Genomic DNA, 27609 nt, shown 5'->3' on the forward strand with positions numbered 1-27609 from the left:
AGAAAGGTGAATAGGCATATGAGGAAGTTTTTTTTCTGAGCATGAAAATTGCAGATATAGATATATATATATACATATACATATATATATATATATATAATCTACAAACTTCAGATTTTGTAGTTATAATATTTATTTCAAAGCAAAGACAGAAAAATTTCAATAACCTTAAGCTTTATAACATTGCTCTCTCTTACATAGGTTTATGCTTAGTAATATTGTTCTCATACAGACTCACATTTGGTTTTTGAGCCTTTAGAATGGATGTTATTTTTAATAGATTTTTTTTGTGTGTGTGTGAATAAGGCAGAATTGCATCTGTTTTATTTGTGGAATATGCTGTACTGTGCTTGGTGAATGCTTTTATCATTATAAACTGAGGGGCAAATAAATCAATAAGTGAAACCTGGGAAAACTAGATGCTCTGGAGGTTCCTCCTGTGGTACAGGTGCTGCTCCTTTTCCATGTCTCAAAGGTTTTAAATTTTTTTGTTGTATTACATTTTGGGTTTCTTTGTAACTATTTGGCTTGATCTGAGATTGTTTTTCATATCTACAAAAAAAAAAGTTTTTTGAAATTTGAGATTTCAAAATTTGAAAAGGGAAAATAGTGAATTTAATGAAGAAAAGTGAGGAACCTAATGACATTATGCATGCCCTTATTAAGTGACACTATTAAGTTACATACCTAATTCAAATGGTTTGTTCAGAAGTAACTTCTGATTAGATACATTTTAATATATTTAGAAAACTGGCAGACAAAAGACCATGTAATTTGAATATTTAATGAAATATTAAACAAATTAATTAAAATATTAAAAATATTTTAAAAATTAATTTAAAAAAACCTACTAAACCTTTGGCAATCCAAGTTAAAACTGAGATTGTGGATTCAAAATAATTTTTTTTAAACTTAAAAACATTTTCACTGTGTTTTAGTGACAGATGAGGGGTGTTCTTTCATGGACCAGCTCAACTTTGTAATGGTATTGGGAGAAATATTTCTCTTGCATTTTGTCTTAAGATTTTTTCTCCATATATTTAGCTGCTGAGAGACCTTTTTGTACACAATGTACACAATTTAAGGAATCTTCAAAATGACAAAATGGCAAGTCTGTGATACTTTTGGTGCATTTATTCCTTTCTGTTAATGACAACAGTCCAAAATCCAAACCATGACTATCTACAGCTTTTGTCTGTTGTAATTAAGTCATGTTAATATGAGTTATAAATTTATAGAACCATTAATCACATTAACCACTTTTGAAACACTGCTTACATGTGGAAAGACAAAAAAATCTGACTTAGTGTGACCTGTAAAAACCTAAATCTCAAATGCAGAAAAACTTCAGTTAACAACTGCAATTCTTACATGGATGTCCTTAAGCTCTTGGATGTTAGAGGCAGTGAGAGCATAGCTCTGATTCCTTAGTGGTGAAGACAACTCAGATTCTCCACTTGTTTCAAAGACTGAGTATCCATAAAATCTGCAGCTGGTTCAGTACAGCACTGTAGAAAATATATGGTTAAAAATCACAGCTTGCCCTGCTCCTGGCAGCCCAGTGTAACCTGCAGCACATTCACCTTCCCTCCACTGTGCTCCTTGGGCAGGACCCTTTCTGGGTGAAATGAATGCATTTCCCTTTCTCCTTTTCCTTCTCCTTTTCCTCCTCCTCCTCCCCACTTCACAGTGATGAAAGTGAGTGATTCACAGTGTCTGGTCACACTTCTTAAATCCCCCCCCAGGCCTGCTGATGTTTCTTGGTATGGCACTTGTAAATCAATATATATTCCATTTCTTATTCAAGTTAGGAGAGGGCTGGGTCCTGTCCTGTTTCTTCTCTTTGTTCTGTAAAACCTCACACATGAAGTTTATTTCCCTGCCATCTGACCAGCACCTGATCCGTTTCCTTAATAACAGCAGAGGAAAGACTATCTTAATTAATCTCAATAAGAGATGATCTCAATTCTTTGTGCAGTTGCCACCATATAAAGTAGAAGATCAGTGGATTTAGATATTATCACACTTAACCACAAATACATGCAGTTTTAGAAGTTAACTTTCCTGTAGGACAACTCCAACCATAGTCCTCAGCTGTGGGGGTTCTTCCTTGGGGTCTTCTCCACTCCCTGGGCTCCTCAGAGGTTGGAGAGATAATTCCAAATCCTGTTGGCTCATGGAGTTTCCAACCAATCTTTCCTTGTCTTCTGGTTACACCGCTCTCCTTAGGGACAGGGATGGGCAGGGAATGCCTGGATGATGATGACTCAGTGCAAACCACACTGCCACATTTGCTGTTGGCTTTTACAATCTTGTTCTGGCCACTTTTGGAGGCTTTTGTGCTTCTTGATGACCAACAGGTTGTCTCCATGCTTTGGCTATTTCCCTGGGGACACCAAAGCTGCCAGTTAAAGTTCATGGACTGATGTTAATGGCCAGGTGGTTACACCTAACTCACCCTAACTCCAGCAGCAATGGGCTCATCCATGGTCATGAGCAGCTTTTCAGCTCTTTTCTCCCAGGTTCACTCCTGTGCTGCCACAGAGTTCCTGTGCTTCCTCAGTGCTTGCAACTGGCCATTTGACAACTTGTCAATTGACTGCTCAAGCACTTACAGAAAGTGATCTCTGCATAGATTTAAATTATTTATGATGGCAAAGTAGCTGAAAATTAGTTCCCCCTTACCAGGCAAAAGAAAATGTGACTTAACGCTTCACTAATTGCTAAGAAGGCTTGTGCTGGAAGTAGCCATTAACGAGACAATTCAGTATTAGGCAATCATGGAATTTTTATGTGCTCACAGTCTGCTGGTGACTAATGATGTTTGCCCAGTCCCCCCACTGACTGTAGAATCACCAATCTTTGGAAGTTTAGCAGGTGTCCATTAGTAGGGGCAGTGAGAAGAGTGGGTGTAATGGGTGCAAAGAGTTGAATTTATCTCGTCTTACTTGAGACATCTCAGGTCATTAATTGTAGTCAACTGGTGTCAGGATCTCTGCTGATCAGAGTGACCCTGAGAAACATTAGAAAGTCTCTTTTCCCAGCCCTGCGCTTGAAGAAGGAGTCAGAGCTCTTAATTTCTCAGTCTCAAGTTTGTTTATTGTTTCTTATCTTTAAAATTTTTTCTCCTGGCTTGCAGAGGTCAGCTCAGCAAGACAGTCCAGGCACTCTGCCTGCCCCCGGGGCAGTTTTATATCTTTATACTATACAATATTTATGTCAATATACTATACAATATAAATATTTGTACAATATTTACAATTACTTTCCAATACCTATCACCTATATTAGACAGTGAGCTTCTACTCTAAACCAATCTAAAAGTGCCAACATCACAGCAGAACTTGGAGGCCAAGAAGAAGAAGGAGAAAGGCAGGACATGCCCAGATTCCTCCATCTTGCCTCCTGAACCCCCATAGCAAAAACCCCAAAATCTACCTTTTTCACTCCGTGACAACTTCGCTATTATTCTAGCTAAATTGTCGAGGCTTGCAGATCTTCATCTAAGGTTGGTAACTTGCTCCATGGGTCATAATCAAACCCACAGGTGTTTTGGGCTCTGTGCCAGGGTCTCTGAGCCCCCTGGAAGGGGTCTTGGGCATTCTGGACAGACAGAGGGATGTCCTGGCACTTCTTTCCTGAAGTAAAAGTGGAAAGGGGTCTCAGCAGGCAATGTGAGAGCTCATGGAGGTGTAACTTTGTAACTCCAAGGTGTCTGCACTGAGGTAAAAGGAATCCCACCTAGAGGGGCATTCTGGATGAATGCTAACTGGTTTTATCAGGTGAATTATTTTGTGAAGCTCCAGACTGTTTGCTACCTTCATTCCCCAGCCCAGAACAGTAAATCCCAGTATAAAGAGTGGGGATTTGTCTCACACTAGTGAGAAAAATTTGTTGCATTTTTTTTTGCGCTCTCCATGTGTTTGTGTTAATCTCTGTGTTTACTCATCATTAGCGGCTCTGAATTCACAATTTTGCTGATTTCAAGGAGGATGTAGGGTCTGCCTCCCTTTGCAATCTCAGTGGAGCTGCACAGGATGGTGGAAACCAGACCTGGGAGAAGTTCCTTGCAGGCTGCAATGGAGGAGCAACTAAATGGGCTGAAGAAGGGGGTAACGTGTGCTCTCCTTATAGAGAGGCATTTTGGGGGCTGCCTTTTACCTTTCAAATAAAAAACAGACTGAGAGAGATGTTCAGCCTGGAGAAGAGAAGGCTCCAGGGAGATCTCAGAGCTCCTTCCAGTGCCTAAAGGGGCTCCAGGAGAGCTGGAGAGGGAATGAAGACAAGAGAATGGAGTGGCAGGACAATGGATTTAAACTGACAGAGATTTGAACTGGATACTAGGGAGAAATTCTTTCCTATGAGGGTGATGAGGCCCTGGTACAGGTTGCCCAGAGAATTTGTGGCTGCCCCATCCCTGGAAGTGTCCAAGACCAGCTTGGACAGGGCTTGGAGCAACCTGGGATAGTGGAACATGTCCCAGCCCATAGCAGGGGACTGGAACTGGATAATCTTAAGGATCCCTTCCAACCCAAACCGTTCAATTATTCTATGAATGCAGTATTTTCTTTCTTTTTTGTTGTGACAGTTTTGTATAGTGGGAAGACAAGAGGCATAAATTAAAAAAAAGGGGGGTCCAAATGGGTTGAGACAGTCAAGTATTGGAACAGGTCACTCAAAGAGGTTGTGCCAACTCAGTTCCTGAAGATTTGTCTGGGTAAAGCCCTGACCTTGTGATTTATCCATTTTGAGGAACCTCCTAAGTTCCCTTTCAACCCAAATTATTCTCTGATTAAAAAGTTACACGTGTTAAGATGCAAGTGTTATTTTAATATGTTAAATATCTTAAGAGCCATTAAGAAAATATCAGTTTGGTTTGATTAAATCACCTGCCTAAAAACACAGAAATGTTCTTGGGGAAAGAGTAGAATAGTTCTACAGAAATTTTGATCTCTTAATATTCACATTTTTTATTTATTTAGTTCTAGAAAAATTTGACTTCTCCTCTGGAAATTCAGGTGTAGAAAGATGCAACACAGTCCAAGTGAAGCATAGTAACAATCTGCCAAATTAAAAAAATCAAACAAATGGAAAGAAATAGGTAATCCTGTCCACTCTGATCATACTAATTACTTTGGTAATGCTGAACACAGGAATAATCAACATTTCCACCTCTTTTTATAACAGGTGACGAAGCTCTAAAAGCCAATAGTTGAGAACAAGCTTATTTATTAACTGGGATTGAATTGGGGTGATTGTTATCGCAATTAAAGGAGAGAAAATATCTTTGACAATAACATTCTTTCCCAGTTTATTTACAAAGAGTATTCTTAAAGAGGAAAATAAATTTGGAAGAAGGCATCCTTACTTACTTTGAAAATATATCCAGCTACACATTTTGGTATTTGAGCAATAATTCATAGAAAGTATGTTTGACAGCTGATAGAAAACATCATAAAAGATTTTTTGTTTGCTTCCTTGTGGTTTTTAATTTAAATAATTATTATTTGGTCATGGTGATTTCATTATTGGTGTTTGGTCTTCAGGAATTCCAAGGATAAGAAAAATATTAATTTTCAAGAGATATTAAATATCTCTTGAAAATTATCACATTTTGTAAGGTATTTCAAGTCTTGAGAAAAGGCCAGAATTGTACTTTGTTTCTTCTGTGACATGAAGGGTAAAAATGGTTTTGCATTAACATTTTTTCTACTTTAGGTCAAATTGCTCCATTGATACCTGCTCACATAAAACCTAAATACATCTCAACTGTCTTTTGTGTGCCACCCTCCCGAGACTATGAGTAACAGAAGTTATTTTCAAGATATTTTAAAGATGCTTGAATGAATCAGGGACATTTTGTCCCCAGTTACTCAATTTCTAACAATTGTTAGATTTTATTCAGCATTAGGCTGATTTGTTCAGACTTGCCCATGGATGAAAAGTGCAGTTTTAGCCTTTTCCTCCATGGCTTGCAGCTGTTCTCATGGAAATTTTGCTGCTGTCATGTGAGACAACAAGCTCAAGGCTTGATTTCCTTCCCGTAATGTTTGAAAAATTAATTTTTCCATAACTGTTTGAAGCAATTTATAAAACCACCAGGAAAGATCTCCCTGCCTGCTCTCCAGCTCTGGCAAAGGACTCCAGGCTCTGTGTGCCCTCCTGCTTCCTTCCAATTCCCCATCCTTGGCTTTAGCCAGCAACCTCTTGTTTTCCTAGAATCTCCTCTGCCCTGGAGTAGTCTTGAGGGAAAATAATCAAAGTTTATTTTCTGGAAGGTTACAAGATGGTTTCTTGGAAGGGAAGACATAAAACCGCAATGAAATCTGCAACAAACACAGAATTTTAATGGCGAACTTTTGAGATCAGGTAAACTTTTATGGTAGTGGAGGGATGAGTATGTTTGGAAAATTTGGCACAAAGCCTAATAAAGTAATTACTGTATTCCCTCTGTGCATTGCACAGAAATTGCATCTTTTCATGCATCATTCACAGCTCCCATTATTGATACCACAACATCTGAATTACTCTGAGCATCAACAAAACAAACACCACTTTGTCCAGATAAAGCTTGAAATCTTGTGAGTGGATGTTGTAGTTTTTGTTTTTGCTTTAACATTACACACAGCTTCCAGACTATTAACCTTATATTGAAAAGTATGGAATAATGAGTACTCTTGCCTGACTGTCCTATTTCTCTTCCAGAAATGATGTTAATTTGTGCTGGGAGCAAGAGTTACTTCTCGTATTCATAATTTCGTGTGCTGCTTTAATGGGAGAGGCAGGCAGACTGCAAAAATGGAGCAATTTCACTGCAGTTAGTTTGGCACTGGCCTCCAGCTGTTGTTCTCACAGCAATGGTTTCCTACAGCTCAGCAATGTGAGGTCAGCTGAAATCATGCTGTATCTGGGGAGAAAGGAAAAGGCATTGCATGACGGGGAAGGTACAGGCAGTCAGCACACACAGAAAAATTGTTTACAAAGTAAAACAAAGCCTCTTGGTTCAGGCTATGCTTTCCTGGGGTGTTCCATGTAGTGTCTGGAAAAAAAAAGGTGGAAGAATAAGGTGACAGGAAGGAGAACTTAAATTTCAAGATTAAGTTCTCACTGCTGTTGTGGAGTTAAATTTGAAGCACACTTGAAAGGGTGGTGGCAGTTTCTGAATGAAAAATCCTGGCTGAGTGCCTCTAGGTGATCTTCTGTGCCTGCTCAGCACTGATCCACTCCAGGGAGAGCCCTCAGCCAGGTGGGATCATTGCACAGTGGGGCTGCACAGGCTCAGGAGTTCCCTGACCCTTCACTGAATTAACAACGTCCACCCAGAGGTCAGAATCAAAGAAAATATTTTGGAGAAATTTCCTTCAGAGCATGCACTCAGGTTGTGTTTAGTGGATGGATTCTATCCAAAACCTGGCTAGATTTCTTAATAAAAAATGCAAAGTGTTTTTCTAGCCTATTCTCAATATTTTTGTTCTGAGAGGAAGGCATAAAATATAAACTTTGTCAGATCAAGCATTTCTGTGCTCCATCCTCTGTGTGTCACAAATTAAATCCTCTTGGATGCTGCTCATTCCTGTGCTGGCTCCACCAGGATGGACTTTCCATCTGAGTATTCCCATCTGCATTAGTTAATTTAATACTTGATTCTTCTCTTGTTGACAACTTCCACACATTTGATGTTGCAGTTGGATGGGTTTTACTGTCCCATTTAGAAATATTGGGCTGAACCAGAGTAGGGTTTTGTTTTTTTGTTCTGAGCAGCTGAAGAGCATTTAGGATTATGTGTATCTTATATGAGGTCCTCCAAATACACTCTTAAATTTATAGAGCTTTGCTCACATCCTATCTGTGCAAATAATTCAAAAGAATACTGAGCAGACATCTCACTGAAAAAGGTATTCATAATATATTTTCTTCTTTTCTTTTCCTTGGTAGAACCTGATGGCTTAGAAAGTTGATTTTCTTTACTATGCATGGGCTAACAGTTGTTTCATTTCCATAACTTGCCTGTTTTGGAGTTCCTTGACTTCCTTTTTACCTGTTTCTATTGTTTGGACAGAATTAGTGACAGGAAGAGGAGCATGAAAAATGGCTGAATTCTTGGGGCCTGGTACCAACAACTTCCGCAGGTTCACTCAAGAATCCTTGACAGCCATCAAAAAGAGAATTGCTGCCAAAAAGAAATGTCCGAAAAGTACCACAGAGCAGAAACCTGAGGAGAAGGATCGTCCTCAGCTTGACCTCAAAGCTTTCCAGAAGTTGCCAGCTCTCTATGGAAATCCTCCTCCAGAGCTCATTGGGGAACCACTGGAGGATGTCGACCCGTACTACAAAGATCATAAGGTTAGAGCCAACCAAGATCCTTGGATTTTATTTTTAATTAATTAAATTTAATTTATTGAATTGCCAAAAGTTTCTGTGGAAAATCTGTCAAAGAGCTCTGCCTACATCCCTTTATACAAATTTTCATCCCATTCTAGGTTAAACAATGCATGCAGTTGGCACAGCTGAGTGATGTGCGGTAATCTTTTTTAAAAAAAGATGAACTTTAAATTTTTAGAATTAAGTAATATGAAATCAATTAAGTTTTGAATCAGAATAGAAGCAGAAAAAATAAGCTGGATGAAGAAAGAAAAGGGGGTTGGGAAAGAAATTATAATAATTAGGAGTTCTAGTAATTTTGTACATAATTTTGTATATGATTTTGTACATTTTCGTAAATTCCATAGTTTTGAACAATGCATTTCACTCCATCTCAATACTTTTGTTCCACTTACACATACAATAAATGATACTTAAGCATAAAGATTATTTTAAATAATTGCTGATGAATCCTTACAATCTCCTGACTCAAGCTCCATATTCCAGTTGAGACATACTGAAAAATATGATTTTCAATAACAAACTGAGAAATGGAAACTAATCCGTTGGGAATTACGCTTTTTGCTTGAGAGGATGTTAAACACTGAGCTAATTTCTACAGTCCAGGAGCTAGAGGATCACTGTCAACAATAGAAAATAATGAAAAAGGCTGCAGTTCTTCATTGCACCTCTTGTATATCTTGACTCAATGAGGGTTTTGTTCTATTTTAAGAGAATAATCATTAGCAAGATTAGTTTTGTGCACAGCTCTTTGCAAATCACAAGGTTGACAAAAGAAATTTATGCTAAGGAATAATTTGCAGCCTGAGAGCTGAAGTTTCTAATGAAAGGATAGCAAATGTATTCAGCCTTTCCAGTTAACCAGGATAAAGTGAAATTCAAGCTCTTGCTCATGACTGACACAACAGGATATAGCACAAATATAAGTTTTGTGTTCAACTTCCTGACAAATTCTTGTTTGTTTATTTTTAAAAGGTTTTCATAGTGCTAAACAAGCAGAAAATAATCTACAGATTTACTGCTACACGTGCCCTGTGGATCTTCAGTCCTTTCCACCCAATACGAAGAAGAGCAATTAAAATTTTAGTACATTCATATCCTTTTATTGGCTTTATTCACTCTTTTTGATTATAAAACCCTACATAATCCTGTGCTTTTGTATTTTACAGCATTGAGTTAATCTGGTCTTTTCCTCACTACAGATAGGTTCTAATTATGAATCACCTTAGATAATATTAGGTGATTATTATTAGCTATTATTAGCTATTATTAGCTATTATTAGGTGATTTTGGTACTTTTGTGATACACAGAAATAAGTTTTGTGAGTATTTGGCTTATTAAGCAAGATTTTCTACAGATTTGTGTTTTCAGCTCTGATATTGATTTCTTGATGTGTCATAAACAAATATCTCATTCTGAAGCCTTTCCCAGTGAGAAGATTGATAAGATCTCTATCCTCTTTTTCATCTTCTGCTTACCCAAATGTGGGAATTAAATTAAACTCATGTGCCAAAGCTGATCAACCATTGGCCAGTTTTGAGAGAAAAGGTTGAGTTAGGCAAGCACACGCAGGAAACAAAACCCATATAGACTTAGTTTCTCTGGGAAATAAGATTGAAAAAGTGTACATATGGTGGTATATGAAAGTAAAAATTTCCCGAATTCTGTTGCAGAGAAGGCTATGGGAATATAAAGGTAATATAGATCCCACCTCATATATCAAATTTAGGGGGGGAGAATCACGAGTGTATTGCTCCAGTTTGGCATGGGGAAGGACACCTGAGCTGTGGCTTCAGACTGAACCAGACCCAGAGTGGAGTCTGTGATGTCCCTGTGTGGATTTCAGATTTCCAGCCATCTGTGATGTGAGGTAACCTCAATGGCACGAGGTTGTCATCACAGCAGTGTGCACACATCCCTGGAACAGCAGTGCCTCTCATCTGGGGCTTTCTCTGGGTGGAATTTGGCTGATATTTGCATTTCCTTGACTGGCTCAGCTCCTTTTAACTGCTGGACCATGCCTAGAGCTAAACCCAGGATTTGTTTTTTGGTGAGGATGGAGGGGATGGATAATGGCCAAGATGGATGTCTTTCCATATGGATTGCCCACATGTGTGGTACAACAAGGCATGAGATCCAGTCCCAGATCATGTGTAGCCATGATATTTTCCGAAAAATGCTTTCCTTAGGATTTTTCCTCCTGAGAAGCTGAGAGGCCTCAGGAACAAAATGTAAACAATGATTATCTTCTGCTGTGGAATGCAACAGGTAGATCTGTGATTAATCTCATGTGGTTGTTTCTAATTAATGGCCAATCACAGTCAGCTGGCTTGGACTCTCTGTCCAAAACACAAGCTTTTGTTATTCATTCCTTCTTTTCTATTCTTAGCTAGCCTTCTGATGAAATCCTTTCTTCTACTCTTTTCGTATAGTTTTAATATAATATATATCATAACAGAATAAATCAAACCTTCTGAAACATGGAGTCACATCCTCATCTCTTCCCTCATCCTAAGACCCCTGTGAACATGGTCACAATCACGTCCTTGAGCTTTGGTGTCCACATATGAGGTCGCTGCCCAAGCTCCTGTTCTCTGGGCCAGCAGGTCCCAGGCAGCACCTGGGGAGCCCCTGGAGTTGGCTAAACATGGGCATCACAATATAAAAACCCCATTAATCTATTAGAGAGCATCCAAAGCAGGGCAGGGAAGATGGTGAATGGTCTGGAGGGGAAGCCATGTGAGGAGTGGCTAAGGGCACTTGGTCTGTTCAGCCTGGAGAAGAGGAGATTGAGGGGAGACTCATTCTGGCCTTCAGCTTCCTTGTAAGGGGCAGCGGAGGAGCAGACCCTGATGTTATTGCTTTGGTGAACAGTGACAGGACTTGAGGAAACAGCTGGAGCCAAGTCAGAGGAGGTTTAGGTTGGATATCAGGAACAGGTTCTTCACCCAGGGGTGGCTGGGCACTGAACAGGCTCCCCAAGAGAGTGGTCACAGCACCGGCCTGAAGCAATGCTCTCAAGCACATGATGTGACTCTTGGGATGTCCTGAAAAGGGCCAGGACTTGGCCTTGATAATCCTGATGGGTCCCCTCAAACTCAGCATGTCCTGTGATGCTATGATCTAGAGCTGTTTGAGACTCCTGCAATCACACTGTCAGATTTCATGCTGTCCTTTGGAAGAGACGAGCTCTGCCAGGTCAGAGGTAGGTTTGGGCTCCACCTGTGTGATTTGGGCAAGTGTTTAACTTGTATGCCAACAAATGAAACTAAAATTGCATCCTTCCACCCAGTCCTAAAGTAGTTGAGGGTCCTTTTTCCAGGCTGGAAACACTTAGAGCAGCAGATCTGTAATCAATACAGAAATCCCTGAATAACAGCAATAGTGTGTTGCCATCTAGCATGGCTCAAAATCACTGAATACCTGTGCATGCTGTTCTTACAAGTGCTTTAAACAAAAAGCCAGATAATATCAGCCAGTGGCTGATGCAATGTTTAGTCACATTTCTGAATCCATGTCATATTCTTTGCCTTCACTCCCATGACTTACATGGTTCACCTGGTTTATCATGTGCACCATCATAACTAATTGTGTATTCATGGCTCGCTCTGAGTCACATAAGTCTTCATCACCTTCATGGAGCACATATGTTGAGTAAGTATCTGTGGGTATGTATGCTTTTTATTTATGTAGCTGTACTGAGTTATGGAGACTCGACACTTTCATTTGAGATAATTTGTGGGAGATTTAAAGGGAAAGTTGCTTGTCTTAAGGGGGTTTTTAAATTTAGACTTTATTTGAGGAAGTAGCTTTCTCTTTAAGCCTACTATATACAATAATTTTGATGTAATAGGACAGAATAAGTGCTGATTAGGTCCAACTGTTGAACTGGCTTCATGTCTGTTCTTGCTGCTCCAGTTTTCCCACTTTTTGAAGTTACTCAGTAATTATTTTCTCTCTATCAAGATGTATTTCTTGTTGCTACTGATGCTGATTGAGCACAGACAGTTGCTGTCTTTCAAAATTCTGGCTAATGATATTGAAATCCTGAATTTTGCTCTAATAAAATGTTCTTTTCAGAAGCACTTGGCCTGCAGAGTGCTGGTAGAATGGAAAGCTTTTATCTTCAGTGCTGCCAACACCTGCAATGTTAAATCACAATAAATCCATGTTTTGCAGTCAGTCTTGAAATGTATAATGCCATGGATTTGTTTGTTTTGGGGCTTTTTTAGAGACTATTTCAGCTGTCGCTTTTTCACTTTGGCAAAAATACTAGAATACAAATACTGATGATTCTAAACACCTAACATGAAGGAGAAGATTCCCAAATACTTAGTATTAAAAACATGTTTAAAAGTATTTTTTTACTATATCATGTTAAATGACACTGAAACAGTTTGGAATGGCAAACTGTCATGCAAGCAGGAACAAAACTCTGCATGGTATTAAAACACCAGAAGATGCAGAGGTGCCACTCCACCTATGAGAGAGTTAAAGGTTGGATCAGAGTTGTATCTGCTGTTGACATCAGCTACCATTCAAATGCATTTCAAGAATAATTTCAGAATACTTCTTTCCAAATAAAAAGGGAAGCATTACATCCATATAATTTCTTAGTGCATTTGCTGGCTACCAAATGAAAGCCTTTTGAATTCTGTAGGGATATCAGTGCCTCCTTGAAATTATAAGTGCACTCAGTTAAGTCCAGAAGAGCTTTTACTGATAATTTTCCATTAATAAGAATAATTGCCATCTTAAATTGAAAACCCTCTTCTCTTGTATTCCTCTAAGTGTTTTTAATATTCTACACAGAAATGGTTGCTGTGTGCCCAAAGGAAAAAACACAGCACATTACACGTTCACTTGGCCACTTGAAAGTGGAGGAAGATAGAAATTTGGATCTTTATTTTACCCAGTAACTGGGAGTCTGGTGTTTCTGAAATTATGGAGCTTCACAGGAAGAATTTGGAAAAAACTGTTGAATGCCAAAAAGTGTGTTATGGGTTGCACATCAATAGTCATGTCCAGGTTGCAGTCAGCTACTGTTTCCAGCTCCATGTGACACAGATACAGATGGAATACACTGAAATCCACCAGAAATCTGTTTGTTCTCTCCAGCATTGTCTCACTTTGCTGGCCCAAACATTAAATAGTCTGACTGTGCCTCTTCTGTTGAATGCTAACACTGCTCTTTCCATTTGGCTCTTTTCTCCCTTCCTTAGATATACTTTCACTGGCATTTACACTTTTGAATCATTGATAAAAATATTGGCAAGAGGATTCTGTCTAAATGAATTCACTTTCCTCCGGGATCCCTGGAACTGGTTGGATTTCTCCGTTATTGTCATGGCGTAAGTGGGAACAAATAAAATATGGATTACCTGCCTCCTCTCTCTGTGCTAGAAATTCTCATTGCTGTGGTGCAAAAGGCTGTCTGTGGTTTAAAAACCAGCCCATGGCTCCTAATTGCCCTGGAAACTGTCTAAAACATTGACTTTTCCCCTTGTTTAGCACTCCCTGTATTACAATAATGTTTTAGTCTTTCAAGAAGGGAGCAGAGCTGTGCAGAGCAAGATATTCCCAGTATTGGGTATCTGTGAAGGGATGTGTTGAGACTGGTGAAATGCAAGAGCTGGGTAAAAATACAGACTTGCTGATCCCATGAATGAAAATATAATTTTGCAGTTAGGGTGATGGGTATAGACACCAGGATAGTGGATTAAATTATGGCTACATCTCCAAAAATCGTAGTTAAAACCTGATTTTCTGGTAATTAGCAAGCTTCTATATCCTGGTTAAATGCAGCTACAGAAGGGAGATCAAAACAGCTCAGCCAGCATTTGTAAATTCATAATGTTGAGTGGTACCTTTGTATTTTAAATGAATGATGTCTAAAGATGCTCACACAAAAGCAGCTGTGCACAAGCCAGGAGCCACCTCAGAGGGAAACTAATAATGAAGAAAAGCATTTCAGTTTGATAAATAGACAAATCCTTGATATGTAGCTTTTTAAAGCTTAAAACATGCTTGGAAAGATTGACATCCAGGAATGACCACTGTAAATAACTGCCCTGTTAACTCTGTTCAAGCACTTGGTATTTCACATCTGCTCTTTACAGGTATGTGGGAATAGTCAATGTACGGTGGAATGTGTCAGTCCTACGGACTTTCAGGGTTCTCAGGGCTTTAAAAACCATTTCAATAGTCCCAGGTAAGAAATCTTGCTTGCTGAGTACTTTCTCCTATTTACAACTCATTCTTCGCTTCATTCAAAATTGTGGCTTTTGCCTGTATTTTTTTTCCCTGTGTCTTTCATAAGTTGCAGACACAGCTGAATTTGTGCACACAAAAAGTTTCTCAGTTAATCTGTCCCAGCCAGAATAAATCAAGTGTAAGAAAGAATATCAAATATAGTTTGTTTTCATTATGCTTTTATAGATACTGTTCAGAGTTTATAATGTCAGTTTTACAGAATGTGTGTGCTGTGGTTCCACAGAAATAATTCTGCATACTGGTGACTCTTTACTACTAATTATTTTACATCATCAGTACCTGTCAGGAGAAGTTCAGATTGGATATAATCTTCAGAAATTACCAGTGCTGGAAGTATAATTTGAATTAGGCATATTACTTTTCATGGATAAAGAAAACTGATGATCTCTGGTTTGCTATCTTTGCATGAATATTTTTCAGGGATTAGAGGAACATCTTAAAATTGTAGGGTCAAAGAAAGGAGGAAAAAATATTTCTCTCATATTAGTCACTCTCACCCTAAACATACTTGTATAGCAAATATATTTGCCATATATTATCCTGTAATTCTTATACGTGGCTTTTATACATTGTTTTAAATCTGATCAAGTATGATATCTGAATCTCAGTTTTTCATCCTGTTTTTCCTTTTTATATTGTTTTTTTAGGGCTTAAGATCATTGTAGGGGCCCTTATCCAGTCTGTTAAGAAGCTTGCTGATGTGATGATCCTGACCGTTTTCTGCCTGAGTGTTTTTGCCCTCATAGGCCTCCAGCTTTTTAAGGGCAATCTCAGGCAAAAGTGTATCAGGAACACTTCAGAGCTTTTTAATAAAACATGGGACAGTTATGAAGAGTTTATGAATGATTCAGGTAATTTTTTCTCCCTAATTCTTCTTTAGATGGTGCTATAGACACCAATGCACACATGTATAATCACTGCTGTGAATAGGATGTTTTGGTTGATGTTTTGATGAGTAACTACCTGATAATGGCCTTCTGATTGCCAGAGCAGCTTACAGGCGTCCAGGAATGCATTCCTTCCCTTCATTATAAGAAAAAAAGCACTCCCAAATTTTCCAGTAACATCCAGATCTGTTTCCCTTAATGATATGACAATAACTGAAACATGCATTAGCTCATTCTCTGTTGTAATTCCCCAAAGTTCACCTTTTACTACAGACTCAAGAGCCAATGCATCTTCATTTTCCTGCTCAGTGAGAACTGCTCCTCAGCTCTAAAACAGAGAAATTAGTTGAAAAGTCAAATTACTTACTTCTTGACATCAAATATATCTTATTTTATGTCTTATATAAGATATCTACAATACATGTGTTTCATGTTCACACCTTGGCTGAGGCTGGTGATGGAACCGTGGAGCAGAGATCTGAAAATGCATCAAAGCATCCCCAGAGGAACACCTGTAAGATGCAATTCAGAATAGCAAAGCCTTGTGTTAAAGGAGAAAACTCAGTATATGTGAAAAAAACAGACTGAAAATAATCAATGTCTGTGCCAGAAATATGAAGAAAGCTTCATCACTGAAGATCTCTCCCAGTGAGTTCAGACACAGCAGCAAATGTACAGGAAGAAAAAAATTTTCCCAGGAGAACTCTGGAAATACATGAAAAGTCACCCAGAATTGCTGTTTGTTCACACTCTCTGTGGGAGATTTGTTCAGACAGGATTTTTTCAATAACTTCACAATCCATGAGAAAAAAGTGTAGAAAAGATTTTTGAGGAAAACCATTTTTTTTCCTTGTTCCTACCAAAAGACCACACATAAAAACCAAGTAGTTTACATGTACAGAATGCTGTAAAAATCACAATTGAAAGCAAACTTGAACAGGAATCAATCAGTGACTAGAACACCACAGCAGAGACCATGGATGAGACAAAGTTGGGCTGAAAATGCTGATTGTTTGTGCTGAAGAACAAGAAGCAAAAATATCTATTTTTTAGTATATGCAGAACATTGAAGCTGTATAAACACAATGATATGGAGAAAACAGCTCGAAAAATATAAAATCTGTGTTGCTTCACAACCTTTGTGTTGTACAAATCCTATGCCAAAAGGAATAGGAGAGCTCAGACAGGTTTAATGCTTGGTAGATGCCTTTTTTACAGGATTTAGGATGCACAGTCCTATAAGCCAAATTTTCTATAAAACTATTTTTATATTTTTTTATGGACTGCCTTCTTCCTGGTTTTGTAGGAAGTTCCCATCTCCTACATGGAGAACTAAATGTTATTGTGATTCAATCACTGAATCTTTTTTAAAAAACTTCTTTTTCAGTTTGCAGGAGTGGAGCTGAGCAAAATTCCAGTAAAAAGTAGCCCAAATAGGGATTAATTCCTTTATAGGGTATTTACATGGTATGGGCAGAGCTGATATCAAAGGTTCCTGGTGGCTCTGAATCATGCTGGCTTATCTGATGTGCATAGGAGAGGCTTGAGAAGCACCAGGGACATGTGAAACCTCCCTTACGTCTGGGATAATAAATCCACACCTTAATGGATATAATTGGCTATTAGCTAAAGCTTTTACTTTCATTCTGCTGATAACAGAGTAACTAATGCTAAGAGAAAGAGGGGAAGAGTTCAAAAAGGGCACAGCTCCAACATCCTAATGGATAAATCTACATTTCTCTGCTAAGCAGGGCTAGGAGCTGCCTTTTGGCTCTGCAGTTGTGGATATTCACACAACCAAACACTCTTTCTTCCCCCTCAGAACTGGGCTTTTTTGCTGCTCATTGGAAACAGAACTGGTCTATTCTACTCCTAGCAATGTTTGCACATGCTCTTGGAGAAGGGTAATTGCTACAGGCCAGAACTCTGCCAGTTTGTGCCAACATTTAAAAATACTGGAAAATATTTTAGCAAAATATCGGCAAATATTTTAGCAAATATTGGATGGGTTTAACATTTCTATTAGATGTTTGGGAGAAATTCTTTATTGAGAGAGTGGTGAGGTCCTGGCACAGGGTGCCCAGTGAAGCTGTGGCTGCCCCTGGATCCCTGATGTGTCCCAGACCAGGCTGGACAGGGCTTGGAGCAGCCTGGGACAGTGGAAGGTGTCCCTGCCCATGGCAGGGATTGGAATGAGATGAGTTTTACAGTCCCTTCCAACCTGAACCACTCCTGGATTCTGTGACTGCATTTGAGCCTATGTCTTCCAATTCTTCATTTTCTTTATACAGACATAGCCGAAGTGATAATAACTGTAAAAATTCTACATTAAAGGAGTACCTTCAGTCTGAAATTCATGCATATACATATTCATGTGTATAAATGAGGCCAGGGCATCCTGCAATCTGGTGCAGTTAATGTGAGCATGGGAAACCTGTGCTCTCACTCTTACAGGTCACTGGTTACTCATCACTACTAATATTAAATGATAGAATATTCAGGCTAGAAAGTACCCTGAGTTTAATTTTTTCCCTTTTTTTTTAATAGCTGACTTTGCTAGGAAAAATGGTTCTTCGGATATTTTGCTGTGTGGTCCTGGTGGTGGGTGAGTGACTTAAGATTATTTCTTCCTTGGAAGTTTTCTCTGCCTCAGTGCTCCTATATTTGCTCAGTCATGTGAGACAAAAGCAGAAATTCCAAGCTTTCCTTGAACGCAGAAACAGGAACACAGAAAATAAAGTATAGCAGTCAGATAATTTAATTCTTGTAGGGAATGAAGTATGAACTTGCATTCAGATCTAATTAGTCTTTTAGACTTTCCTGAAGTGTTGTCTTCCTTTTCCCCATGGATGTGTGAGAGAACTGAAAATGTGAAAGATCTGGGGTATAGCACAGGACAGACACTCCTCTCTGTGAAGGCTCATGAGCATTAAACTGGAAAAAACAAAAAAAGAATTTTGGAGGGCAGGTTTGGGCAAGGAGGGAGAGTGGTTGCTTTGCAGTGAGGGGCGAGGGATGAGGACTGGTGATGAGGGGGCTGTCCTGGGTTGGTGTCCTACTCCAGCCTGTCTTCTTCCTTTGTTTCTGGATTGTGGGTGCTGATTTTTCCATCCCTCCTTCCAGCCAATACTACCTGGAGTAGAGAAGTGTTTTGCACTCTAATGAACTGCAGAGCTGAAACATAATCGGAACTCTTGCATAAAGCTGAGGTTTTCCTTGAAATCTGCACATTTACAAGAACCCCACTTTTTGTTATTAATTCCAGGGACTGTCCTCCTGGCTATAAATGCTGTAAAATTGGGCCAAATCCTGATTATGGTTTCACCAGTTTTGATACATTTGGCTGGGCTTTTCTCTCCTTATTCCGCCTGATGACCCAGGACTACTGGGAGCGTCTGTACCAACAGGTACCAGTTTTGTGCATGGCTTAGAACTGATATTCATTGGTTGAAGCAGAAAATGTGTAGAGAGGACAAGAAACCTCAAATAAAAGCAATAGCTGCAGGTCATTGAGCCCACACCTTCCCTTCTGCCTGTGACTCCTGGAAAAGGGATGCTGAAGTGCTTGCCAGCTCTTTCACTCTGCTTTTGGAAAAAAGTCCTATAAAGAGTTCTGTACTGTCCTTCAAAAATGTAAAAATGCCTCCTTGGTTGTCTCAATAGGATGTACAATCAACGATTCATCTGTGAGGGTGTTGCTGGATGAACCCTCATTGCTGATGGTGGGTGCAACCCCAGGACAGGGTCAGGTGGGAGTGTGGCAGTAACTAAAATAGGGACAGGTACAACAGGAGTGCTCAAAAATCAAAGTTTAATAAAGGAAAATAAAAGGGGCACCAGCAATAAATACACAACAAAAACATAAACTGTACACTGTAGGGAGCTACTCCAGAAAACCGTGAAAACAGGCATACACGAACTTTATATATAGAGGGCAGGGAACCAAAGAACAAAGAGGAACAGAAACCATACCTTATATAGAACACAAGACTAACCAATCAGAAAGCAGGGTTCATAACATCACCTTATATGGAATAAGTTAATCTGCATAACTGTTCCCATCATTCCTTTCTTGTCACCCTAACTTGGGGAGAATGGCGAGAGCCTATGGTGTGCTCTTCCAGGGCATGGGCCTGGTAGGCTCATGGTCCTTCCTTCTGCCTGTGACTCCTGGAAAAGAGATGTTGAAGTGCTTCCCAACTCTTTCACCCTACTCTTGGAAAAAAAGTCCTAAAAGGATTCTGTACTGTCCTTCAAAAATGTAAAAGTGCTTCCTTCATCGTCTTCATGCAATTTACAATGGGAGGGTATTGGAGGAGGAAGGAAGGCAGGGAAGAGCAGCAAAGAAATTTATGATTCCATTTAAGCTTCCTGAGGCATTGTGTCTAGGAAGCTCAGTGCTTTTGAAGAATTTCAGAGACACGTTGAAAGCCTACCTGGTGCTTTTTGTGGTAATGTTTATCTCTGGGGTGTGTTGCTTGCAGACCCTCAGAGCTTCTGGGAAGGTGTATGTAGTCTTCTTCATGATGGTCATCTTTCTGGGCTCATTTTATCTAGTCAACTTGATTCTGGCTGTAGTAACAATGGCATATGAGGACCAGAACAAGGCCACCATTGCTGAAACCGAGGCAAAGGAAAGGAAATTTCGGGAAGCTATGGAATTACTGCAGAAGGAGCAAGAGGTATGTAAATTACTCACTTGCAAGTGTTTGTCTCATTGTTCAATTTTGGTCAGGTTTTGGTTGGAAGGGCAGGTTTAGGTTTGGAGGACACAGTCTCAAGCTGCACCAGGGAAAATATAGGTTGGATATCAGGAAAATGTTTTTCACAGAAAGGGTGATAAAGTTCTGGAATGGCTGCCCAGGGAGGTGGTGGAGTCACCATCCCTGAGTTTAATTGAGGTGTTGGGTCTGGGTATGATCTTGAAGGTCTCTTCCAACCTGGGAATTCTGGAAGGGATCTTAAAGATCATCTCACTCCAAGCCCCTACCATGGGCAGGGACACCTTCCACTAGACCAAATTGCTCAGAGCCCCATCCAAGCATAAGAAAAAGCATCACTCCCTGTGTACAGCTGTATATAAAAACACTCATGGAAACAGGAGCAAGTGATAACTTATTGAAATTAGTGATTCCTGGAGCTGCAGAACATCTCCTCCTTCAGCTGTGTATGTTTCCTCTGAATCAATGACTTTATTCTGGATAAAATGCACTAAAGGTTGATGTTACTTTAAGTATTTAATTCCATCAACCAGCAGCTTCCAAAAAAATTTAGCTTTTTTAGAATGATTTTTTATTCTATTTTGTCATTTGGGCTGCTGAGCAAAGAAACATACAATAATTCTGCTGCATTAACATCTGAGCCAAAACCTATGGTAGTTGAATGAAAAATCTCTTGGTAACTTAAATAGCACAGAAGCTTCTGGAACAAGATACTCCTGTGTTTTAAAAACATCACCCTAAATTCAACATTGGAAGGAAAATCATCCACACTGTGAGTATAGTCCCAAGGATCCCCAATGAAAAGAAAGACTTTTATTACAGATTGGACATTTGTTTTGGGGAAAGGATATATTCTACTGCATTATTTTCAAACTGAGAATTTTTATTGTAAGCAAGTTTGCCATATGGAGGAGCAGGAGCTATAATGTGATTATTTTGCCTCTGGCAGGCCCAGTAGTTGTAATGGTATAACACACTGCAAATACCAAATTGTTCAGTGCTCCATATGTTGGAGAAATTCTCTCCTCTTTCTTTTAGCATTATCACATATTTGAAGATTTTTAACGATCTTTGTGAAACAAAAATTGTTTTCTTTCTGCTTTTACTCCAAGCACCCAGCAATAATATCATCCACGTTTGATTTTTTTAATTTCAGTCACTGGGTATTAAAGGGGTTGATATCCTGTCACTTAGCTCCTTTGAAGCCTCTTCTCTGTCGTCCAAAGAAATCAAGGAAAGGAGCAATAGGCAAAAGAGAAATAAGACACTGGGGAGAGAAGAAAATGAAGAAGAAGAAGAACTTCCCAAGTCACAGCTCCCAGACAGTCAACGAAAGTTGGTAATCTATTATCTGTATCTGAGATCCTTACAGCTATTCTAATTTTAATTTAAAATTAATGGCTTGAAAGCATAAACAAAATCCCATTACAAACACAGATCACTCTTAATTCCTTAGAATGAGCAAATATTGGGATAAGGAAGAATTAGATGAAAAAAATAATTTGAAAAGGAAGTATTAATAAATGGAGCATGAAAGCACAGTTAAAATTGTTAAATAGATTTTCTATAACAAAGAGAAATTTAAAAAAAGTGAACTACTACCAGAACTTAGCTTTTATATTGTCATTCTCTGTGAAAAATTTTATACTTAAAATGTAAGTATAAAACTTCATTCTTAAAACGTAAGTATAAAATGTAGGTATAAAATGTAAGTATTATCTCAAAAATGGCTGGTACAGTTCATAAAATCTTAATATCTGCCGTTGAGAATATAAACACAATCCTTCCCAAAAAATCTAAATCAGATAAGAGTTTTGGACTTGCAGTGGTTGACAGCAAACATTTCGAAGCTCGAACAATTTACAACTTCCCCAGATTTTCTCCGTGATGTTTCGCTGCTCTCTCTGTTTTGCTTTCCTTGGGTTTCCAGTCTCTCCTGGGCTAAAGTTTTATTATCTGCCATTGAGAACCTAAACATAATCCTTCCCAAAAAATCTAAATCAGGTAAGAGCTTAGGACTTGCAGTGGTTGACAGCAAATGGTACTAAGCTCGAACAATTTACAGCTTCCCCAGATTTTCTCCGTGATGTTACACTGCTCTCTGTGTTTTGCTTTTCCTGGCCTTCCAGTCTCTCCCAGGCCAAAGTTTTATTATTTGCCATTGAGAATCCAAACATAATCCTTCCAAAAAAATCTAAATCAAATAAGAGCTTTGGACTTGCAGTGGTTGAGAGTAAACATTACGAACCTCTAACAATTTACAATTCCCCAAATTTTCTCTGTGATGTTACGCTGCTCTCTCTGTTTTGCTTTTCCCGGCCTTCCAGTCTCTAGTGGGCCTGGTGTACGGCCCCAGCTCCAAGCGCCGGCTGAGCCACGGGAGCGTCTTCAACTTCCAAATCCCCGCCGTGGAGGGTGACTCGGGAGCGGATCTGGGTGACGAGGACACGGCGGGCGCCGGGGGACACCAACCCCGCTGCCGCTCGCTGTCGGGGCCGCGGATGGGACGGCGCCCCAGCCTGCAGGGCCAGCGGGGCCACAGCTCCCACCCCGCCACCCCGAACTGCGCGCGGAGTAGCAAGGGGGGCGGCCTGGATGCGCACCCCGGGCTGGGTTTGGGGAGCAGCGGGGTGCACAGCCAAGATCCTGTGTCCTCTGAAGGAGCCATGCTCCCACCGGTCATGGAAGACGCAGGAAAGGGGGATCTGGTGAGGAAAAAGAAAATATTTTATTTATATGCTTTATATTGTGGTTTATCGGTCAGTGGCAGGGTTGGGTTGTTGGTTTTTTGTTTGTTTGTTTTGTTGTTGTTTTAAGAGTTTCACCTTAATGGCAAACAGCGATGTAAACTCAAGCATGCTGATGTGGGAATTTTTCAGTTGTCTGTAGAAACTGGTTTTTAATAAGTCTGATGCTTCCTGAAAATTAGATTTTGGCCGTCTTCTTGTAAACCTTATGTTTCCGCTGCTCATTAATTGCACTAACGTAGTTTGAAAGATTCCTAGTGCTGAAACTACAAGTCACCCTTTTCATCCCAAATGCTGCTCAGGGGTATGATTTTGAATAATACCTGTGAATTTTTAATTTTTTTTGTTCATAGCCCCTTTAGCATCATGCAGCAGCTTTGCCTGTAAGTTCCCAAATTTCCCCTATTTATCCTTCACCTCTCTCCTATTCCATTAGTTTCTTGATTAATTCCTAGGCCCATTTCCCCTCATACACTGATTTCCAAGGCTGTGCTTGCCCCGTGTTACGTGCTTGCAGGATCCATTCACTGCAGCCCCACAAGAGAGTAGGACCTTCAATCTCACCATCTATTACATCTTGTAGAAAAGTACATTTATTTGGCTGCCTGTCATTGTTCCTATTAACTCTCACAGTTACCCATCATCACATCCTGGCTCATTTCACTCCTGTGGTATCTCCCTAATCTTGTTTACTTCTCTGAGCAGCCAGCTGTGCGTGATGAGAGCAGCATGATGCATTTACCTCCTCATCTGTCAGTGGAGTACTTTAATGAGGCTCTTCAGAGACAAAGGGCAGCAAGTGTAGTCAGCATAATTACCAGTGTCTTGGAGGGTAAGTGGTTCCTCATTAAGTTTATTTCAACCCTAAAGTAATGCTACCATGAAAGAACAAAACATAGTTCTTAAAGGTTAGCAGAGATTTGTAGGCGTGTAATTAGGAATTTCCTTGTTCATTTGGATTTCTTTTAGAAAAAAAAGGTGTCACACAGTCTCTGTGTACTGGAACACATTCTTTGCCTATTGTAAAAGCTCCTTTTTGTAGGGCAGAGAGTGAAGGCGGTTGGAGTGAGAATGGGCGATTATCTGACCTGCAGGACTGGGACACTTTTCTTCTCCTGATCCTCTGATTTCTGTTGTCAGTGGCAGAATTCAGAGGATTCACAGGCACACAGAATTCAACAACTAACAAGATTATGCAAGTAAAATTAGTTGTGACAATTCTTGCATATTGAATACTTAGTGTCACAATTTTATTCCTTTAATTTACCTTCCCAAGTGAATTTTTGGTGGGAGTTAATCAGTGACAGTCATTTTGATGACTGATAGTTTTGTTGCAGATCTTGCTGAAAAATTTCAGTCCAAATTATTCAGGATGAGGAACTTTTCTTTTGGCCTATTTGAGGAACTCTACCACCAATTCTTGGACCACAAATATGGGATTGAATGGGGAGGTACCTGTGGTAGGAAGGTCCCTTTTCTAAAGTTTTAAAAGATTTTTTTTTTTTCCTGGGAGAATTATGGTTGCAACACATCTGTCAAGCTTTGCCTTGCAGTGTAATTCATCAAAGATCTGGGTTTAGTTGCACAGTTTTAGCTGTGAGCTGGAGTGAAACAGGACTTGTAGCTCTAGAGGAAGACAAGAGCTAGACCTGGAGTGAGGATTGAGTCAAAGCAATCACTCTGCAATAAGTGGTGTAGGGTGCAGATGTGTAGGTATTGAGCCTGGGGGAGAAGAAATGAAAATGAAACAGAAAGAAGAAATAAGGACAGGGCCAATTAAGAAAAGGATATGAGTCAGACCCAGCTCATCTATTTCTGAAAAGCTTCCAGGTCTCTGAAAAAACCAGCTGAGTAATTCCTACTGTGCTTGTACTTAAAGCTAGTTCCAGTCAGTCAATGAATTTGCACAGGGCTTAAGCTGGGTCAAAAGTATTTTGAAGGGCTAATTAATATTAATGGAGAAGAAAGAAAAGCTATGAGATTTAGATTTGATTAAAAAGATGAAAATGACAAAATTGAAACAGCTTCTGTCCCAAGTTCTGCTTGAGGAAAATGGAGATCTGTTCGGCTTGCATCAGCTGGAAATTGTGGGTGTGACCTTTCCCATAGAAAAGGCCAAAGACCAAATTTCAGGCAATGTGGATTTGCAGAGTCAGAATTCCCATGTCTACCACTGATTCTTTAAGCTGCCTCGAGGGTCAAGGGAGACAAAAAGTTGTTGGGTGTGACACAGTTGTTGTCCCAGACACCCTGTGAGGACAAGGTGGGAAGAGCTTCTCATGCTCTGTTGTCCTGCAGGAGCATGAGAAGCTGTGGTGAGGGCTCTGCATCACAAATATCTGCATTGCCAGATGGTTGTAGTACCAGTAAGAAACAAAGAAAACCCTTTCCAAAGGCTTTGGAAGGAAGTGCTCACAAAAGAAATTGGCATTTTCTCTGAATTTTTATTTTCATGTTTATCAGCTGATGTAAGAATCACATAAATGGTAAAAAATTCAGGGAGGCTCTGTGAGAGATGAGACATTTCCTTTTCCTTCTCTGTTCTTTTGAATGCTTGAAGTTGTTATTTCACCATCTTGCTCAGTGATAAATAATGATAGAAGGATTTTCTTTTTCATTTAGAACGTGAAGAAGCTCAGCAGAAATGCCCACCACGCCTGAAGAACTTTGCTTTAAAGTATCTAATTTGGGATTGTTGCCCATTTTGGTTGAGAATCAAGGAAAAAGTGGCTGCTTTCATAAAGGATCCTTTCTTTGATCTCACCATCACGGTTTGCATTGTGATGAACACTTTGTTCATGGCACTGGAGCACAATAATATGTCACTTACTTTTAAATACATGCTTAAAATAGGAAACTTGGTAAGCAAATTCTCAGCTATGTGGCTTTTTATAGAATTAATTAATTTTTCACTTGAAACATAAAAAGTGAAAGTAAAAATTGAAAATTAGCAAACCCAGCATTAATAAACTTTGTTTCTAATACAGACAATTCACAGATTTTTTATGCAGTTTGTCGTGCCCCTGAGAAGGCAGAAAAAAAACCCTCCCATTTTAATTAAAAGTGCATTAGAACTTCATAAACATGGGTTTTATTAACCTGTCCATGAATATTATTTGAGGGAAGGTGACCTAGAGATAAGATAAATTCATGGCTACTTTCAGGCTGATGCTACTGTTTCCTTGTCACAGGTTTTTACAGGAATCTTCACTGCAGAAATGATCTTAAAAATCATCGCTCTAGATCCCTATTACTATTTTCAGCAGCCCTGGAATATTTTTGACAGTGTCATTGTCACACTGAGTTTAATTGAATTGAGTTTCCCCAAACACAAAAGCAAGAAAGAAAGGAGAAAAGGAGGAACCCTGTCAGTTTTACGATCCTTCAGACTGGTAATGCTTCATGCATGCTCAGTTGTATAAAACTTTATCTTGTGAATTTAATACAGAATACTTCTGCGGTTAGGAGGCAAAAAATTATTAATTTTTTTAATCCTCATTATTTTTACTTCCTCGACTTGGCTTTAGGAAACACACTCAAACTCCTTGTGACATTAGAGTCGGAGTTTAAAAAGTATATTTCTTTTGAATTCACTGAGAAATATTCAAAGGAAAAAATATTCCAGAATGGATGTGTTATAACACTGACACAACTAATTAAATACTAGCACAGGAAATTAGGAGAAAAGTGTCAGAGTACAAACAGAAATAAACAATGTTTAAAGTGAGATGTGAAATTATGTTAAGGTATCCACTTCATATACCAGGGACTGATTTAAATTCCTTGATCAAAATATAGACTCTTTTCAAAGTGCTACAGCAGCAGTCCCTGAGCTTTTGGTCCTTTGTTTTACATGTAAATTAAGCACCATAATCTACATCAAGAGAATTGCATGGACACCTGCCTGCATTTATCAGGGTCTCAGGTTAGTTTGGTCTTTTACGAGATGATTAGTTTATGTTTGCAGTGTTGCCCAGCCAAGAGAAAAAAATATCTATAAATACTTTTTATAAGTATTAATGTACCACAAATGTTGCATTGCTGGAATAGTTCAGAATATCAGTAAGTTGGTCGTTGTAGGATTTGCATGGTGCAAAGATAAGTTATCTCTACCGATGTCTAACTCTATGTTTTATGTTGCTACGCAGCTGAGGGTCTTCAAACTGGCAAAGTCCTGGCCAACTTTAAACACTCTAATTAAAATAATTTGTAACTCCCTGGGAGCACTGAGTAATCTGACCCTCGTCCTGGGAATCATCATTTTCATTTTTGCTGTAGTAGGGGTGCAACTTTTTGGGAAAAGTTATGCGAAAAACTGCAATAAAATAAGCAAAGACGGCAGGCCACGCTGGCACATGATGGACTTTTTCCATTCATTCCTCGTCGTTTTCCGAATTCTGTGTGGAGAATGGATTGAGACCATGTGGGACTGCATGGTGGTTGCTGAACCATCAGTGTGTCTTGTTCTCTTTCTGCTGGTCATGGTGATAGGAAATTTAGTGGTAAGTTTTGCAATGTATTCTTCTCTTCATCCTGTCTGTGGTGGACTGCAGTTAATGGTTGTTCTAAAAAAAAAAGGTAGCTTCCCTAAAAACTGG

The 27609-nt window shown here is 39.3% G+C and overlaps 1 protein-coding gene across 1 annotated transcript in view; it reads left to right on the plus strand.

Moving 5' to 3' along the window:
- Window positions 1–8065: 8065 nt before the first annotated feature.
- Window positions 8066–27609, plus strand: part of LOC102063985 (sodium channel protein type 5 subunit alpha-like) — a 35677-nt gene continuing 16133 nt past the window's right edge. The window contains exons 1-15 of the mRNA XM_074547243.1: window positions 8066–8343; window positions 9358–9476; window positions 11933–12037; window positions 13606–13734; window positions 14503–14594; window positions 15304–15507; window positions 18091–18148; window positions 18809–18950; window positions 20028–20225; window positions 21421–21603; window positions 22592–22972; window positions 23717–23843; window positions 25634–25872; window positions 26203–26403; window positions 27160–27513. Of these exons, the coding sequence (XP_074403344.1) occupies window positions 8089–8343; window positions 9358–9476; window positions 11933–12037; window positions 13606–13734; window positions 14503–14594; window positions 15304–15507; window positions 18091–18148; window positions 18809–18950; window positions 20028–20225; window positions 21421–21603; window positions 22592–22972; window positions 23717–23843; window positions 25634–25872; window positions 26203–26403; window positions 27160–27513 (2787 nt within the window). The 5' untranslated portion in view covers window positions 8066–8088. The remainder of the gene's footprint in view (window positions 8344–9357; window positions 9477–11932; window positions 12038–13605; window positions 13735–14502; window positions 14595–15303; window positions 15508–18090; window positions 18149–18808; window positions 18951–20027; window positions 20226–21420; window positions 21604–22591; window positions 22973–23716; window positions 23844–25633; window positions 25873–26202; window positions 26404–27159; window positions 27514–27609) is intronic.

This window comes from Zonotrichia albicollis, chromosome 1 (assembly GCF_047830755.1).
Source record: "Zonotrichia albicollis isolate bZonAlb1 chromosome 1, bZonAlb1.hap1, whole genome shotgun sequence".
NCBI lineage: Eukaryota > Metazoa > Chordata > Aves > Passeriformes > Passerellidae > Zonotrichia > Zonotrichia albicollis.